The sequence below is a fragment of the Lepisosteus oculatus genome, chromosome 8 (assembly GCF_040954835.1).
Source record: "Lepisosteus oculatus isolate fLepOcu1 chromosome 8, fLepOcu1.hap2, whole genome shotgun sequence".
Taxonomy (NCBI): Eukaryota; Metazoa; Chordata; class Actinopteri; order Semionotiformes; family Lepisosteidae; genus Lepisosteus; species Lepisosteus oculatus.
In genome coordinates, this window is record NC_090703.1 from 41,809,883 (window position 1) to 41,829,134 (window position 19,252).

Sequence of the window (19,252 nt, forward strand, 5' to 3'; positions counted from 1 at the left end):
ATGTAAGATAAGTCTTTCAAAAATAAGGTTTCTAAAGATGACTCTTTGTGTTATTTAAACCTTGCCTACATTTTCAGATGAAGGAAAATCAGGCTTTGCAAAAGTAACAAAATGCTCTTCATGGAGCATTTCTGATTATAATGTGTGTCTTAATATGAGACTGAAAAACATCGGAACCAGATTCACTATGCCTCAGTTTCCTGTTTACCCAATTATAATTGACTTTGGGCCAGCAGTTCACACCTTTGCAAAATCTTCACAGAGCTAAACTTAAAGATAACATAGAAATGCCTAACTACATTTGTTACTTGACTTGATCAATTTCAGGTCTCATGTTGTCTTTTGTTCACACATACTTTGTTCACTCTTCTGCAAATGTGTGATTAGCTGGTTAGAAAGGCAGCTATGCACAAGACAATATATCATCTTCCTTGTAAAACCCAACACTTTGTACCTCTACACCTATTCTATACAGTGTAAAAAAGAATTTGGAACAACCACATTTTTACTCAAACAGGTCAGATTCTGGGTTTTCACTTCACATTTTCAAATGAGGAGATACGCATTTTTAAAAGTTACAAATTACATTGTATTATGCATAGCATGCACATGTTCACACTCCAGCTGCACTGAAAATGTCTGATTCGCACCCAGTGTGATACATATCTATAAAAATGAAAAAAGACAAAAACCACCACACTGCTACGTATGAAGTCAGATGCAGCTGAGAGCTATCTCAGTCTAAAAAAAACATGCCTCCCGTAAGCTAAAAGTTCAGCTTGAAAACAAAGGTATAAAATCACTTTCACATTTTAAATAAATAAAAGCTCTTCTTCTTGCCTGCGGGAAGCACTACACTAATTATATCAGTAATGATAAAAAGATACAAACAAGTCAATGGAAGTCTTTTGATAAATTTTCACCTGCACAAAACCCCATTTCAATTTATTAAAATCAGAAATCATTAATCATCATAATGCATTCAGGTGGCTACAGACTCCATTTCTTCACTAGCAAGCATAAAATGGGCTAACTGGCAGGTTTCAGCTTTTGTAGATTTCTGTAATCTCTGATTCTCCAGTTAGTGAGAACATTAAAACTGGTTATTCTCCCTGGAGCACTTAGTCTGTAATAACAACTATCTAAGAGCCATTTGTCTTGCTAAGGTAATGTTTCTCCCTGAAACACTCATTTCTGTTTTTCCTCTTCCCCCCTGTTTTTCTTTTCAAATTCTAAAACCAGTTGGTAAAATAACTGTGTCCTATATAGCAGAAGCTGGGACTACGTATATGCTGTATATTCACCATCAATGGTCAGCCAGTAGAATACATTCAAAAATAACAAGCTATTTGAAAAGTGGTAGGCCAGAAAATGATAATAGTTGCTGGGTTACATCAACAGGATTCATAACTTATTAACCATGGAGATAAGTTCTTAATTGTGTAGAGATTATTATAATTAGGAGGAAGGGTATTTTATTATCATTTCATGTAAGACAGTATTTTCTCTACTTGAATTGGACTAGAAGGCTTTCCAAGTTTTCTTTTATGTATGGGTTTGCACTGACAATATTAAAAATAATTTTCAGAATTCATAAGTACAAAAATAAATTTGTCAACTTGAAAAATATGAATTGAAGCAGATACGGACAATCTTTTAAAAAATATATATCACTTAGTATTACTATAAATAAGAAGTTTATATATACTTTAATTTATCTAAAATGAATACACATGGATGACCCACCTAGCTTTGGGTCGATAGAAACAGGTTACACCCTCTTATGTTTTCTTAGTCTATGCGATGTTACAGAGAACAAAGCTATTCTATTTAAAGCTGTGTTATATTATTTAAGATTTTCATTTTCATTTTTACAGAGCTATCAGGCTTTATTCAATACAAGCATTATTTAAAACTGCACTTCAAAACTATATTATATAGCTGCCAATATGTAGTCTCAAACTTAAATTGCAATACTAATTCAGGTGAAAACAGTGTAAGGAGGCTGTGATGTTTTCTCTCAATACCTCTGTATGCAATATCAAAATATATACTGTTTTAGTTAACCATAGTGCCTTGATTTTTGATTCTCTAATATAAACGATTCAACCTTAGGTTTTTCAGTTTTGTGTATTCTGTTTGTCGTCTGTTTCTTGTTTCTTTTTTGCTGTTTTCTTAAGTGCTTTCTTAACAAGTGTCTGCACTAGAATGATTGACACAATAGGAAAGGGTTTAACTTCAATGACTTAGGTTTAGCTGCTTCTTGTTTTTTTGTTGTACGCTCAGCTTTATTCATTAGTTTCAACAGCAGTGACAGCATATCTTCTTAACATATACATTTTCCAACCGCTGTTCAGAGAGTGAGATTGATGTGGCTTAAAGCTGAACCACTTGTTTGAAAGGAAACTCCTGAAATAGTAAACCTTAAATTGCATCTGCATCTGTGTCATTTATATCTACAATGAAGACAAAGCACAGTGATACATTTCAATCAACGTGCTTCACTAATCAGATAACAGAAACAATGAGCAAAGCATTCAATACCACAAACTCTTAATTAGGTCCCATTTCTTTCTCAGGCTGATGAAAAATGCTTGCATTAATAGTACTGGTGTTGATTTACATCAACAATAAAAAATGAATGCTACCCTTGGACAAACATTTACAGTGGCCTGTAACATTAAGCATAATTGGTTACATTATTGCTTTTGCAGGATATTACTCTAAGAGGAGTATAAAGCAGCAACCCAGACCCTCACTTGGTAACAATTTTTGACAATAAGTCAAATTGTTAATAACAATTTATTGGTAATAATTTTGATAACAGTTGGGAAAATGGGGCATTTCAAGGTTCACAAGAACACTGTTATTTGAAATTATATGAATTGTTCTCAGAGAACTATTACGTATGTACAGGACAGCATTAAGCACTCACAGGCAAATAATCAAAAGTGATTTTTAAAGGTATACCATTTATAGTATTTTAGTCCTTAACAGTGTTTATTTAGTAAGAGTCTGATTTTTATGCCACCTTACTGGAATATAACATGTTGTCTAAACATTCCTCTAATCCTGAGAAAAAATAATAAGTGTGTTTTCCAGGATTATAAAAAAATATTTAAAATTTGAAATACAATTCTCTGTGGTTCACAATGTATTATTTATGTTGGCTTTTAAATGGCTGAACTCAATCTCAGGTGATAATTGTACTGTAGTTTGAGACTCCCCTTAACATATCACAATTCCATACACATACCTTGCCTTAATGTGTAGATAGTGTTCGTGGCAGAGAAGTTGGTGGCAGTGACAAAGTTCTCTTTGGTTGAAGTGTTCACTTCCACTCTCACAGATTTCTCCATGTTACTGTGGAAACTGCTAACTTCTCCCGTCGGAAAGGTTATATTGATTAGATGACCTTCACTGTTATACCTACAAACGCAATCAGAACAGTTAGCTGCTATTTGTATTCCATTTGTGCTTTGTATTCTGACCACTTTAAACAAAATAGTTACGAATGATATTTCAGTTTCTATACTGAACAATGAGAACATCGAGGCATTCCAGTACTTTTAATTAAACGCAGACATTAATAACAACATACTGTAGTTGTGAAAAGGGAGGCAAAACTTATGCTACTAAGATAGGGTGGTCAATCCTTCCATTTCATTCTTTTTTAAATCTTTGTTTTGGCTAATCCCTAATTACTGAAGAGACCTTTAGCACCTGTATTATCTACATAATTCCTTCCAATAAAAACAAAAAAACAAAAAGCAAATGGAAACAGTGGTGGAGCAGAAGCATTAAACTGTAAATAAGGAATTAAGAGGAAGCAAAATATGTGGATATGGCTGAGTATCTTTAAATGTAATTAAAGAAAAAAGGTTAAGAATTACAGTAATGCCATTCCTGGCCATTCCTTAATTTATCTTAATACTTTAATATTTATAACTGACAAATTATAAACAACATTTGGTTTTATTTTTTGCCTAATCATGTTACTTTTAGAGTTCTTTTAATTCTGAAGGCTAGCTAGGATTTAATGGTGTATCTGCAATTCCCTTCTGGCAGGTTTATAGAAAACAAAAGATATACTTAACAAAGGTTTGCAGTGCCATCCAAGTTCCACTGGATGGCACTAGTAAAACACTGATTTAAATCTAGGAAAGATGACCATGGAAAATAACATGAGTGAAACTGGAAAACAGAATCGAAGATGAACATTTAAAATTTAAGAAACAGTGACAGATATGTCAACATCATGTATAATAAAAGTAATATGATTTCATTTTGAAATTTTGAAACTTTTGAAACTTGCATTTTAAAACTGAACTTTAAATATATACAGTCATAATGGCAAAATAACAACAACAATAAAATACTGCTAACGTTTTCCTAAGGTTAAAGGGATACAATTCAAAATTTTATATTTGGATCACAAGTCATAACTCGTACATTAATCTGTAAGAATGTTAAATAGTACTTGATGTTATTTGTTTATATGTTCTGTATATGTCCTGGTGGCCTGACACCAAACACAGATTTAATGGGAAAAAAATCCTTGCTTATTACAAATATAATATTTGCAACATCTGATGTTTCCATTCATGGCTGACTCCTAGATCATAAAACAGAGTAGAAGCACAAAGATGAAGTGCTGAAGCTGAATAGATTATTTAAATGTCTTACTGAAGACACCAGACTCATCAGTTTTTTGCTCTCATAACAGGCTGTTTTTCTACAAAGCCAACCAGTTAACAAGTAGCAGTTAGTCTAGATAAAATAGTCTATAAAACTCCTATAAAATTCACTATAAAATCCCAACATAACTAAATAACAGACTTTATTTACAACATTACAATCCTAACATTACTAAACAACAAATAAGTAAACACTAAACTAAACCTTCTGGAATATTCAGCTAAATTATCCAGAGGGAACGTTTCCATCTGCTAACTTTGGGTCACAATTTTGTGTAACACTGTATAGAGCATAAAACCACAAAAACGTCAATACGGTACATAGTCAGCACTGCTAATGTTAATTTCCCAGGTGACCAAATGCTGCTTAAAAATACCTCTTTTGTTCAGCTGACAATTGGATTTCCAAGGAACGAGTCAAAAGTTATGTTGTTAGCAAATTAGCTTTTAATTGACCAAAATCAGATATTATCAAACCTTTCAAAAATGAAACAGGGCAGCAGAATGTGGATGTTAAAAGATCAAATAAACAAAGAATGGAAAAACAAAGAAATTGAAATAATGGGGTTTCATAGAATTGATATATTTTTGTAAAAATCACAAAGACTATTCTTTTCTCTATGCATCTTTTTTTCTTATACATCTTAGTATTAAAGTTTAGCCTGTTTGTCTGTAGTCAAATTTGATTGTACCTTAAGCGGATGCTATTTACATATTTGAGAGTACATATTAAAATTAATGCAGTTCCCTTTTGAATTCATTGGGATTTCAAATGAGGCAAACAACAGCATAACCTTTGTGGGTCATTTTCATCTCCTTTGTAATACCCATGGTGTAAAGATGGAATGACAGACCTCAAAGGCATTTCAGTTTGCTACAAAAATTAAAGCAAACAGCACCAAATTGTAAAATGTCTTTTTCGATTACAAATGCGGGTGTTGCCAGAAAAAGATCAAAAGAGAGGTGGAGAGTGAGACACCGATCTCACCACTTTCATTTTTCCAATTAAAAAATAAACTTGAGACTTAATAAAGGGAGGGGGTTAAAATAATGAAAAACCTTACTCATAAACAGTAGTCCAACTGTTCTCATTGCTTTTGGTTGCTAAGAGACCAGAGTTGCCATGGTACGTGATCTGTGCAAGGTCGTGTCCCTGTGCAGAGACCCTCTTCAGGGCTCCATTGTTACTGATTGTGAGCCAGTAGACCTGACCGCCTGGCACTACCAGCCAGAGAGGCACGCCATTAGCATCCCGACGGATGTGCACAGAGTTCCCATTGCTGCTGATGATTGTGCTAATATCCTTCTCCCCTGTGTAAGTGAAATTGTAAATATAGTCTCCTGTTATAAGGTTGAGCGTGTGAAGGTGGGTCCCATTGGTGTTGAACAGATACAGTTCCTGATCCACTGCAGAAGCTATTTCATACATATTCATGTGATTGAGATTAGGTTTATTTCTGCTGAGGGCCCGGACTCGGATGTTTCCCAGGTCAGCTATGTAGAGTGTGCCATCAGGAGATACTGCCAAGGATGAAGGGGCTTTCAGTTTAGCATCCCTGGCGTATCCTCCATCACCTGAATACGTAAGAAACAATGAAACCAAGAACAAAAAAAAAAACATCAGAATTTTAGAAAAGTGCCACTTTAATAACCCATCAGCTGAAAGCAGGCATATTCTGTTCATACTAGGAACTCGGCTCACAAAATCCTTCATGGCACAGGCTTACTCACATTTAGGAAGGATTTGCTGAAAAACTATTTCATTTATCATTATTTTTTATCAAAGATCTGCCACATTAGGAAATGCTTTTGAATCTCATTTACTCCAGGGGGCAAACCATTTTGAGTGCTGTGTGCCAGCAGTTGAGTTGGGGGGAGGGGGTTGGTTATAACCAAAAGTAGACAGACACGAATTTGTAGAAACTAACAGGGTAGCACAGGATGCATATTTCTCGAGAGAAGGAAGTGGGAGGTAAAAGCCTCCAAAGAGTGCAATCATCTGTTAACAGCATGACGTGATGGAAAATATGCAAAGTACCACATGAAAAATAGTAAATGTTTCACACTGTTGGCTCACAGTGTATGTATTGTAGGTTTTGCTTTCACGTTTTAAAATAAAAAATATACTACTGATTAGATTCTGTCGGGTACAGGCAATTGTTATTTAGTACATTTAGAGCAACAAGAAGGATCTATGCAAAAATGTGATTTGTCTTAAAAAAGGAAAGGCAAATTAGACTATCTTTGCTACACTACTACAACATTTATTAAATAATAATCATCATTGCAATCTAGTAGCATGTACTCAATCTACTGTATGGAACATAACAGACTGTTTTACAGATGGACTGGGGAAGTAGACAAAATCAGAACGGAGACTATGAGATTATAATTTACATTCTAAGCCCCTGGCTAAAATAAATATCATGAGGGGATTATGCTGTAGTTATTTTTTTCCACAGAAAAGTGTCTTGTTCTTTGCCAATCTCTCATTTTGCATGTTTGTTTCTCATTCTGCGACAGCAAATATGATGCCACACTACAAGTTATCAAAGAGTTCAGGAACAATGAAACAGATTAAACAGATTTAGAATCTCAATTCAGTAAAAATAACAAAACCACACTAAACTAACACAATCAAAGATATGGTGGCCAAAGACCAGCTTTGAAAACCCACCTGAGAAACAGTCGCAGTTGGGATCTATTTTGCAGTCACATTCTGTTGGTGCTCCTGCTATAATCGAGATCTCTCCATTTGTTGTGACTTGCTGAATCCGATTGATCTTTCTCTCATCGGTCTCAGCGATATAGAGTACTCCATGGTGAGATACACTGATAGCTTTTGCTGATTCCAAGGTGGAATGGACAGCGGCCTTGCTTACAAGGTAATGATCAATTCCAGGTACCTGACAATGGATTGGCCTTCCCGCCACTATTCTAACTTGATTGCTCTCTGACACCTGCATCACAATGTTGTTGTCCAGGATGTAGAGCGAGTTATCCATTGGGTTTATGGCTAAATCTGTAGGCCACTCAAGCCGAACCTGAAAGAAATATGCAATATATTAAAATAATAATCTTATGCGTTCTGTAATGTACAGTATATATAATTCCATGTGATTTACTGGAGTATCGTCCAGGGTGTGTCCTGCCTTGCGCTTGTTGTGTGCAAGGATAGACTGCGGCTCATCCATGACTCTATCGTGGATAAATTAGAAAATGGAAGTACGTATGGATATAAAAATAAATAGAGGCACTTCCGTACAAAATGTGTGAGATGTTCATCTCTCCCCTTCACTGGAAACCGGGATCAAGCCCTGGACAATAGAGGTAACATTTACATGCTCAAATCAATTGAAACCCCCAGCCTATGTAATAAGAAATTGCATTTATTTTAAGCATTTATATAAAAGAAAAAAATGTATGGGTTTTTTTTTGCATATTAATAGGACAGACACTTGATTGTCTGATAAGATGGTTTTATAAGTGTCATTTTTACTCTAGCCCACCTATTTAGAAGTGATCTTATCAGGCCATCTTGAAAGAGCATATCTTAATTTCCTTACCACAATTTGTGGTATGTCTCTCAGGTTAATCATGCATAGCTACTCTGTTTATGTTTTTCTAAACTGTGAAATTGTTCAACCTCCCCTACTTGATGTCATTAACTGTTGAATCCACGTGATTCAGAGCTATGACACATGTGTCAACACCTCAGGGAACAGGACAGAGAATGCTTCTAAGATACCACCTGCCTTTATTTGCAATGTGAGTCCCAGCAGTATTTACAGCAGAGTTAACATTAAATGGTGGACTGATGTTACTCTTATTCACAGGAATAAAAGCTTCACAAAGCTTCTACAAATGTAGAACAAACCACAGGACCTCTGGCGAAGCAAAGCCAACTAGATTCTAGGAGTACTTGGCCAGCACTTGGTGTACCTCTGTTAAGGGAATTCTGCTCACCGATATCTAGACTACAAAACCTGGTATGTATTCTAAATATGGGCCTTTAATATTTTAGCCATTGAAGACCCCTCCAACCTAGAGCTTTGATCTGATTCTCCATCCCATGCTATTCACTCTTGGTTTGAGCAGGATTTTAATTTCTTACATTTCAATGGACAATTTAAACGTTCATTTCCATAATCTAAAATCAAGAGCTTAAGAGCAGGGGTTTAGGGGTTGCAAAAACTGTTGTATCTGAAAGAATGGCTTAGGACCCCGGTGTCCTGTCCATATTTCCCATTGGTCCTTTCCTATCATGGCCTCCTTATAATCCCCATCTATGAATTGGCTTCATTACTCTGCTCTCCTCCCCACTGATAGCTGTTGTGTGGTGAACATTTTGGTGCACTGTGTTCCCATTACTTGTAAAGCGCTTTGAGTAGAGTGTCCAGAAAAGTGCTATATAACTGTAAGCAATTATTATTATTATTATTATTATTATTAATTAGCAAAATCATGTGTTTGCAGTCCCCAAAGCTTGAAACAGCTTTCCTGATTCTGACACGTGACACCCTCAGTTTTGAAACAAACAAACAAACAAACAAACAAACAAACAAACAAACAAACAAACAAACAAACAAGCAAACATTATATCCCAATACAAAACGTTCATTCAGGCAAAGAAGACGAAAAAGAAATTACAGATTCCTACAACTACTGGTAATAATTTTGATTTTTTATAAGTACAGTAAGTTTATAAGTATAGCACACTTTCCATCCCTAAAGATTCCAAAGTTCTTCATGAATAGGATGGGACCCACTTAACCCATCAATGAAAGGTAGCACCTACCTAAGTCAACAATTGTTTACTGCCAGACCCAATAAGTGGGAAATAGAGGCGTGTGTACTTATTTCACCAATTGAATAAATGAAAAACTTAAAGATAGCCAGATTGTACAAACAGAAAGTTTAATTTTACCTAAACATGGGTTCAATACCCCCAAAAATACAGCAAGATATTTAGAGACCAAGTAGTATAGCACTGTGTCGACTGTCCCTATACAGTACATTAATTTGGAACACTATTTTATAAGGAAACGTTTCTTCTGCTGGTCCTCCAAAGTGTCTTGCAGGGACAACCTGTTTTTACTTAGAGGTCTCCTATCCCAGGAATAACCAGGACCAACCTTGTTTAGATTTTGATATCTGACCAGGCTATGGTATAACAGACAACATGGTAGCAGGATTTGACTTAATTACATATATTACAGCATATCACCATAAGAGTTTGATTTGAATCCCACAAAAACTAACACAAAAATGAAGGCTAAAGTGTAAAGCAAAAGATTTTTTTATGTTATGTGCTTTTTTAGACGATTACTAGAAGGATGCGTTATATTATATGTCTTGATGGACGCATTAACCAGTGAAATTGCATAGAGAAAACCATAGCTGACCTCTACTGAGATTTATAAACAAGAATGCTATTGTGGTGTGTTCATTCATTATGAATGTGCCATTCAAACAGCTCTATTTTCTTTTACTGCACTGATCCAATAGGCCTCCTATCAAACTTTTATAAATTAAGTGCCTTTTTCCAGCACTTTATCTTGGACCTGTCAGGTTACATCAGAAAGAAGGCCAAGGTAGGTAACCAAATACAAATAAGTGGATAAACAGCTTTTGTGAGATTTTTGAGGGTTCTGGATAGAATTCTCTTAGAAAAGCAAAGGGCCTTTTCAATTTTTAATCATGTCAAGACTTTACTGAAATGTTGCCTGTTTTCCCATATTCAGGTTGTTCAAGATTAATATTGGACTTTTAAGGTAATATTCTTGACGTCGTCGTCATTTTGACCTTTATTAATTTTAACACCTTATAAACTCTGTATATTTGCAAGAAAACTTTTGGAAGTGAGATGAGTGACTAATCTTTAAAGACCTGGTTTTGGAATGGCAGTTAACATACAGCATTACAGAAAGTTTAATCTAGGATACAGGTTAGAGTCTAAGTAAAATTATTCAAACATTATGTTATTCTCCATGTCAAAATCAATTCCTGCAGTCAGCAGCTACTTTCTTGGTAACAGAGGCTCTACATTCCGGAAACTGCTGACTGCTATAGGAAAACATTTATTGTCTTTGTATGTTTAGAGGCTATAGGGCTATGTAACAAATGTGAAAGAAATTCTCTTGCGAATGGCTCCCACTTCGTACTCCCAGCACACATGAACCTTCTTTCTTGCTTGTTAATAATATAACATTGTTTTGACAATACATAATGTGGAGCACACATGCAGCCCCTCTGTGTATCCACTCTGCCAGTATAAAGCAGCACAGGCAAGAATCACCATCATTATGAAATGTAGCTATAATACAGTATATCGACACAAACACCTCCTTTTGAATTCATCTCGAGCATCTCTCCACCTACAGTAGCTGCTACCCCTTCTTTCAGTCCTTCTCAATGAGGTTCAAGCCTCCTTGTCTAATGGTCGGGAGGCTACCCATTAACCAAGTGAGTTACGCTAAATCTATCTCACCAAGTATTCTAAACATTCACAAAGCATTCAGTTCTTGGATTTTGTTGTCCTTAGTGAAATAATATAATGCGTTTTAATGTCAGGGAAACGTCCAGAAAAACACATTAGTGAAAACTGTGATTTAACAGTATAAATATCGGCCTTCTTCAGAAAAAAGTAATTGGTCTTCTAAAACCCAACTTTGATGAAAATAGAAATCAGAGGTGAGTTCTGTCTCTATTAAAATGTTCAGACCAATAATGATAGAACATTTTGGACTTATTTTGGTCCTTGACTTACTGTGTTGCAGCAGTCATGCTGAGTAGTAGTAGACACAGTAGCAGTGCAATAGTTGTGGTCCATAAGCTCATATTTTAATATGCATTTTTGTAACCTGCTCTTTTTATTGAGTAAAGGAACAAGTAATAGGTTTATTCCATGAATAAACCTATTACTTGTTCCTTTTCAGCCTACGCATGCTGACGCAGCTACCCACCTGAACTACAACCTTTTTATTGAGTGTTATAGATTTAATACAACTGTGTCTAATTGTTTTCTGGGGAACTCCGATGAATCCAGTGTTGATGGAACATACTGTTTCTCTTTTCAGAAGCTGCTTTGTTTTTTTAATTCATAATATTTCAAAATAGTCACAACCTATGTTACCTATACCTAACATTTAATATTTTATAAAACCATCTAACTTATATAATAATTATGACACAAAGAGGTTTCAGATACCTACTGTATATCTAATATATATATATATTAAATATATATATACCGATAGAAAAAAGAAATGCAACATTTTCTGGAATGAGAATACTATAGTTATAGTTTATGTACTTTCACAAAATGTTGTTAATTTGTTATAAGCCCTCTGACCAGCAATACAGCTTGTTAAATGAGGCATTGCAACTTGCCAGTCACACGAAAGCTTGTAGGTGTACTTTTACTCAATGAGGTCCAGGTGGAACTATGCCTGATCAGGTCACCTTTAAAAAGGCCTTAATTCAAAGCTTAGGTCACTGCAAGAAAAAGGCCACACTTAGTCAGCTTTCTGTGCATTCCATAATGCCTCGAATATCACCAGAAGCAAGGGAGAGGGCCATTGGCATGCTGCAGGCACGCATGTCATGTACCAGAATTGCCAGACACTATGAGAGACTATGAGAGAAGGTTTCATCAGACCTGCAGGACAGATGACCGTCCAAGGTCCGGTCGTCCTTGAGTGACCACACCAGAGCAAGACCGACACATCAGACTGGTGCATCTGAGAGATCATTTCAGATCTGCCACCCGTACTGCTGCTGAAACTGTCGGCAGACACAATGCCTGCATCAGTGACAGGACAGAGAATTCCATTGTACCAGTACCAGTTACATATGGCAATAAAGTTCAAGTTCAAGTTCAAGTTCAGTGAGGCTCTATGTTTCACGCCCTCTGCAGCCAGAGGGCGCTCCTCTGTCCTGTCTCTCATTTCCGGTTCTTTGCTGTCCTTCCGGTGTTTCTCTCTCTCTGGGGCTATATATTTCCGGGTCTGCCTTGGCTCAGCATTGACGTTCGGATGTCCTGAAACCCGCCTAGCACCAGGTCGCCCCATGTCTGCAGCCTGAGGGCATAGATTTCTGTACGGCATTCCCTGAACAGCTGAGCCCGGGCTAACCCCCGTCTCGCCACTAAGCATAGGGTCTTTTTGCTCTCCTGTCATTCCACGGTTCGTCCCTTCCGACATCCGTGACACTATGCTGCTGGCCTTAGAGCAAGGCGACCTGTCAGACGCCCTCTGCTCACACCTCCTAGACGTCACACCTTGGCTTGGGCCAGACATAGGCTATGATGGACTCATCGGGCAGTTGCATCAGGTCCTCTTCATGGTGAGTCTCTCTTTAGCCTGTTCCACCCAGACGGGAGGGCCAGAGTGTGGAGGAGGAGGTGTTGCGTTTCTTTTTTCCATCAGTATATATGACCGATATATTAAATGATTAAATTTATTAAGTTCTGTGAAGCATTTACAGTACTGCACCAGACCTTATTTGAATGGCAAAATAGAATTATTAATCTTTTTTATATTTGAAAGTAGGCGGATAACATTGGTAGGAATCTGTAATCTATGCAAAGGGATGAATGTATGTTCATGTATGTAACATTTATGTTCTTTTAGGTTACTGTGTGGTGCTAGGTTTTTATGATTTGTCATTATGCATTTAATTAATTAAATCTCAGTGTTGATAAGATATTAATTTTGGGAATAAACCAAGAAGATAATACAGGAAAACTACAACCTAGAGAATCAAAAGAACAAGATTTTAGGTGAAACATAAAATATGAATAAATAAGTGCAGCATGAATATTAAATCACCCATCATACTATGTTTGTATTCTTTCAAACCACCCATACTGGAAAATATATTTGTCTTTTGTCACAATACCTAGCAATGCTATTTTCTCTAAATAACAATTAGATACAACTATAACTATATGTAATTGAAAACACTCCAACACTACAAATGGTAGTTTCTTTAAACTGCTAAATAGTGTCCACTATTTCAAAAAATCTTTGGAAATGTTCTGTTTCTTTCAAATATCATGTTTTAAAAATGTATAATTGAATCTGAGCTTGAGGACCACAACAGCAAAAATGCTATCCTTCTATAGTCTCAGCTGAAGTATGATAGTGGTAGTAAAAGAACATTAGAACATATCAAGGAAAAAAAAATAGTCCCACTTGCACTCATAATGGATGACTATCAGTCTGAATGATAAAACAGTTCTTCTGTATGGATTTATGTGTTCACGTTGGTTCATTTCTCTTTCCCACATGATTTTTCCCACCTAAAATTCCCTTAAATGTGGGTTAATGTGTTCTATTATTGTGGCTCCAAGTAACTGCAGGGTATCACTTGGCAGTCACTGGGAAGGTCAGCCAGCCTCAGCATTTTAAAAGTTTCTATGAGTGCTTAATAAAGGTAGGTTTGTTTTGTGAACCTTTATTTAACAAGGGGCAGACTAAGAAAAATGGCTCATAGATCAGATGATTCTCTATTTAGCGTCTCTGCAGTTCAGAAACCTGGTATCGCTTGGGAAAGGTTTCTGCCTTACAGACAAAGTCAGAGGGTAGTGCCAATATATTATAAAGAAAATGTTCTTAAGAAGAATAAACAAATCTACCTTCTTAGCTTTCAAGAGAGTTCAATTTGACATCACATTAACAATGTGAATGTAACAATGTCAATAACTCCACAATTGTGATTAAATCATTTATAAGCACACAATATAATGCTGTCAGAGCTCTGACAGTTCAATGAACCAAGATTAGAATGTTTGTTAAGTTTTTAACAATTTTTATCAGTACTGCCACATTTTTAGATGCTAGCAACTAAGGTTTTTTTCTGAGGAAATTTGAAATGAGAACTTTTAATAACATGAATAATATCGGTCTTTGAACAAAAACCAATAACATAAAATCATGTTACTTATTTAAATAAATAAGAATTGTTGTTCTATTTTTCCAATGTTATGTAACAAATAAAATGAATTTCTATAAATTATTCACTAAAATATCTTATCATTAAATGAAAATACATGATTTTTATAAGCTTGATTTTATTTAGATTTTGCTTTTAGAAAGAATATGTTCAATTCTGTGTGTATCCTCCTTATGTTATATAGATATGCATGCTCTTGCTAGCCTTACAAACCATTCTTTAATTAAACATTCATTTAATTCATGAAAGAAGATGTACCATAGAAATATTGTGTTTTTACCACCATATTTTTTAAAGAACAAAACAGGTTTGGTTGCTTCTAGTACTCAAACAAACATTTTATGCATTTTATGTGTCTTGTTCATCACTTTATTCCACTTACTGAGGTGCTATTTAGAAATAATGAATGAGGAACAAAATCAAACGTTTCAGACAGAAATAATTATGTTCTAACATGAAAATCTTCTTCATTTTGGAGTGCTCTGCAAGTAGCAGACACATTAACAGCAGTCTGGGGAAATGAGTGTCACAGTCAACGTTTTATAACAGTCACGTCCAGGCCTTCTAGCCGAAAATGATTTTGAGTCACTATAATAAGATGAATATTAATGTGTGTATCTCAGGCACTGACTGAGGCTGTTTACCTGAGTGATGTCCATTCTGGAGTCGCAGCTGAGTGGCTGAGTTGATGTCAGGCCATTGGAACCAATCACTGTTGTTATTATTCCTTTCTCATTAATCTTGCGAATCATGGTTCCATCAACAAAGTATACAAAACCTCTTTTGTCGACAGCAATTCCTAGAAAGAAAAATGGAAGAGAAATACATTAAAAATGATGGGTAAGGTTTTATTGGATGCAGGTACTATGTTAGATTAATTTTATGACAGTTTAGGGACCAGCGTAGACTGTTCCATGGTTCATCATCTGGAGTAGCTTAAACAAGTATGGATTCTTATTTTTTTATGAGTCTTTTACATTTTTTGGGAGAAAAACAGAAATACAACATTAAATTATTTGTGTTTAAATTCAGATCTGCAAAATGAAACTTCTTTAAAATTCAAAGAGTCTCTCTTTGAATTGCATCATGGAATAAAACCATTAATAATGTGCTTTTCAAGTTATATCGAGAAAGACATATCGACGTGGTAGTGACTCCAGGTTTCAAATGAACAAATATGCCATGGGTAAACTAAATAACCCCAAAGGACTATTCTAATTTAAATATGCAAGAATAATTCCAGTTCTTGTTTACTGTGAGATCAGTGAGTCACAAAGGCACCACAAAAACAGCATTTAATAACATGCAGTCACTTTTGCTGGATGCTGCACCTTGGTGGTGGTGGAGGGGATCCCCATTACCTGTAAAGCACTTTGAGTGGAGTGTCCAGAAAAGAACTATATAAGTGTAAGCAATTATTATTATTATTTTAAAAATGCTTATCTGTCTCATACATTGAAGGTCATCCCTGGCACTTCTATTTCATCCAGCTGCAAGTATTTATTCAAGTTAAATGTCAATGTAGTCTTCAGCACCTAGGTTAATTAAGTAATTAAGGCTCAATCCAGTATCTAATATTTTTGAAGGTTTCATGTCTTATAATGACACAGAATGGAAGCTGCAAGATTGACTACTCCTGGTCTAACAGGTACAACTTTCATGTATTTTTTAAATGTTTGATAAAAAGGTGCCCTTATAAAATATATCATGTATATTGTTACAGCTTTAGGAGACTAAGAAGTGTCTCTTAAATTTTAGATAAAGTTTGTGACACTGGGAAGAGTAAACACTTCAAAGGAGAGAGGATGTTTGCTGAGGTCTGGGGGCCCCTTGAGCAGGAGCAATTGTAAAGTTTACCCTAGTATACCTAGGGAAGTGCTGGGTTAATGATTGGCAAGGAGCAGTACAGACACACACAATATAAGATCACATGAAGAAAAAGAGGAAGAGAAAAGGGCAGGAAACAAGGAGAAGAGAGAGGGTTCTGGAGGAGTTGGGATTTGAAACTTGCGCCAGGTGAGAGGCTCTGCTTCATGATCATCCAAATGAAACTTGACTGGAGCTACAGTAAGTATTTGAACCTTGTTAGGAAGAGCGTGCTTTTCTGTGTTTTTATGGAACTTACAGTAGATCTCCTGGATAAGAGATACCTTAGGTAGAAATGTCTTTCCTGCATAGGGTGCAATTTTATGAATAGGGATATAGGCTCCCATTTGTTTTGTGGCATCTGGGGTGCATAGAGATTTAACTGCAGGTTACATTGTATTTAGTTAGAAGGCAGCTCATCTCTTATGTGGCCTCGGTAGACATTATGAGTTTAATGCTTAGTAGCAGTCTGGAGTTTTCTGGGTGACCGGAATGTTTGGCCTCTGAAACACCTTGTTTGTAAATACTGTACATAAAGTAACTTGTGCGTTGTATGTTGTGTTTAGTATAGTTTGTGTTTTGTTATTGTAATAAATATTTGCTTTAACCAAGTGTGCCAGGATTATTACTCCTCTCAATAAAGCTGTGCCAAAGAATAAGTAATTCAGGTACCTCTAATTATACTAGCCACTCTGGTATATTGCTAGAAATAAATTGGGGGTTATGAATAATTATTTCACTGATTGACTAAGCTGCTCGGTCAAATACTGATTTTCGTAACCCTATAATATTAAATAGTTTTTTACAAAACAAACATTTTTGTGTAAAAAATACATTGTGTATATTATAGTCTTTATTTTATCATTTTTAAATAGTGCCAATCATCACTTTTAATGCGTATAGTATGTCAATAAAGCAACTGACTAAAATAAACAAGTATTCCACATATGATTTAATAAAATCAGTCATTTGAATAGTAACCATTTACATGTTATAGAATAATATCTTATTGTTTAAATATTAAGATCTTCCAAACATTTAACACTTCTGACTTAATTATCAGGTGATTGCTCGATTGGCTGGTTTTAACAGGTTTCATCCATTTCTAAGGTAAAATAACAAGTCTGAAAGAACCTGTACAAGATTTTCCTCTACCAGACCATAAAAAGGACAGGATGTGTTTGGAAAATGACATTCTCAATAACCGGTAGTTCTGAAAGAAATTGCAAAGCCCATTAGTCTTTCAAGGTTGGCAGAAGTAATGCCCTACTAATGCAATCCCATGCTGACAGTAGAGGGTAAAGGTACACACTGCATCAGCATAGACAAATGTGAGGCACTCTTGGCTAATCAATAGTAATTCTACTAGCTTGCATTATTTTAGAAGAAAAAATATTCACAAAAAGTATACTGTGACTTTACAGATGAGATAATTTAACAATGTACAAAAAAATCCAATTGACTTTGTGTTTTTCAGGAGTACTTTTCCAAAGATGGAAGATGCTAAACTATATTCTTTCTTTTAACATCCAATAAACTCCATACTCAGTCATGAATAGGTTTCTGATCATTCATCAGAACAGGATTTGCACTTGGGGTGACTTAATAATTTTCTTCAACCTTTATGTTTATGCTTTGAGAGTGGCATGGTGTCATGGTGTCACAACATAGCACGTGGGAAATTATTTTAGATGTACAGTAACTATTACTTCCTTTTGATGATTTTATTTCTATTTGGATTCCACAAGCACAAATTCGTAAATCTTGAATGTTTTAAATCTCAAGCTGCCACACTTTCTCACAGTGATCAACACTATTTAGTATTTACTGTAATTGCTTTAGAAAAATCACTATCACAAATTTTGATTTCACTGCAATACTGGTGATGTTCTCATTTAGTTATGGACAAAATCATATACTACTGCTGCAGTGTCTGCACTTTACAGGTGTTCCTCTTATGGATGAACCAGATTATTTTTAAACTAAACTGTGACAAGGCAGAGGTTATGCTCACAAAAGGTTTGCAAAGCTGGCTTAGTGTTGTTACACAGTGGTGAAATCCAACGCTAGACTGAAGTTTTAAACATTGGTGCTATTTTTTATGATGTATTGTTATTTGATTATTTTTTTTAAATGGAATGTTACAACAGTATCTTTTACCTTCTTTCACAGCTCATGTGCTAACTAAAAAGTACTCTATATCTTTACTATTGTCTAATATAAATCTCACTGGCTCCTTGTAAAATATGACATGTAGTGTTGTAACCTTGCTGTCCTGGCCAAATTTCCCCTGGCCTTTAACAACCATGGTCTCCTTCTAATCCCAGTCTATAAATTGGCTTCATTACTCTGTTCTCTTGCCTCTGATAGTTGATGTGTGGTGAGTGTACTGGTGTACTTTGGCTGTGTCGCATCTAGGTGGGTGCTACACATAGGTTTTGGTGGAGGAGAGTCCTCATGGCCTGTAAAGCACTTTTGAGTGGAGTGTCCAGAAAAATATATAAGTGTAAGGAATTTTTATTAAATTTAGAGTGCACTTTAAAATACTCCTGCTCATGTCTGAGGCTTTTAATCTGATACCTGCTGATTTAGGTCTTTTTACTCTGCCAAAAGCCAGGCTCCTCACAACAGGTAAAAGTCCCTTCTCTTATGCATCATCACGTCAGTAGAACTCAGTGCCAAAATTCATTATAGACACAGTGACTGCTGACTATCTTTTAAAACTCACTTAA

General features: G+C 35.6%; 1 protein-coding gene and 1 long non-coding RNA gene across 5 annotated transcripts in view; one reads left to right on the forward strand and one right to left on the reverse strand.

Moving 5' to 3' along the window:
* Positions 1 to 19,252, reverse strand: part of tenm1 (teneurin transmembrane protein 1) — a 342,106-nt gene that overhangs the window by 16,228 nt on the left and 306,626 nt on the right. For all 4 annotated transcript variants that reach the window (XM_015351452.2, XM_015351454.2, XM_015351453.2 and 1 more), the window contains 4 exons: positions 15,299 to 15,453; positions 7,375 to 7,741; positions 5,762 to 6,272; positions 3,257 to 3,429 (listed from right to left, as the gene is read on the reverse strand). In XM_015351452.2, the coding sequence (XP_015206938.2) occupies positions 3,257 to 3,429; positions 5,762 to 6,272; positions 7,375 to 7,741; positions 15,299 to 15,453 (1,206 nt within the window). The remainder of the gene's footprint in view (positions 1 to 3,256; positions 3,430 to 5,761; positions 6,273 to 7,374; positions 7,742 to 15,298; positions 15,454 to 19,252) is intronic.
* The window catches only part of LOC107077870 (uncharacterized), an 84,213-nt gene that overhangs the window by 6,957 nt on the left and 58,004 nt on the right, over positions 1 to 19,252 (forward strand). The window lies entirely within an intron of this gene.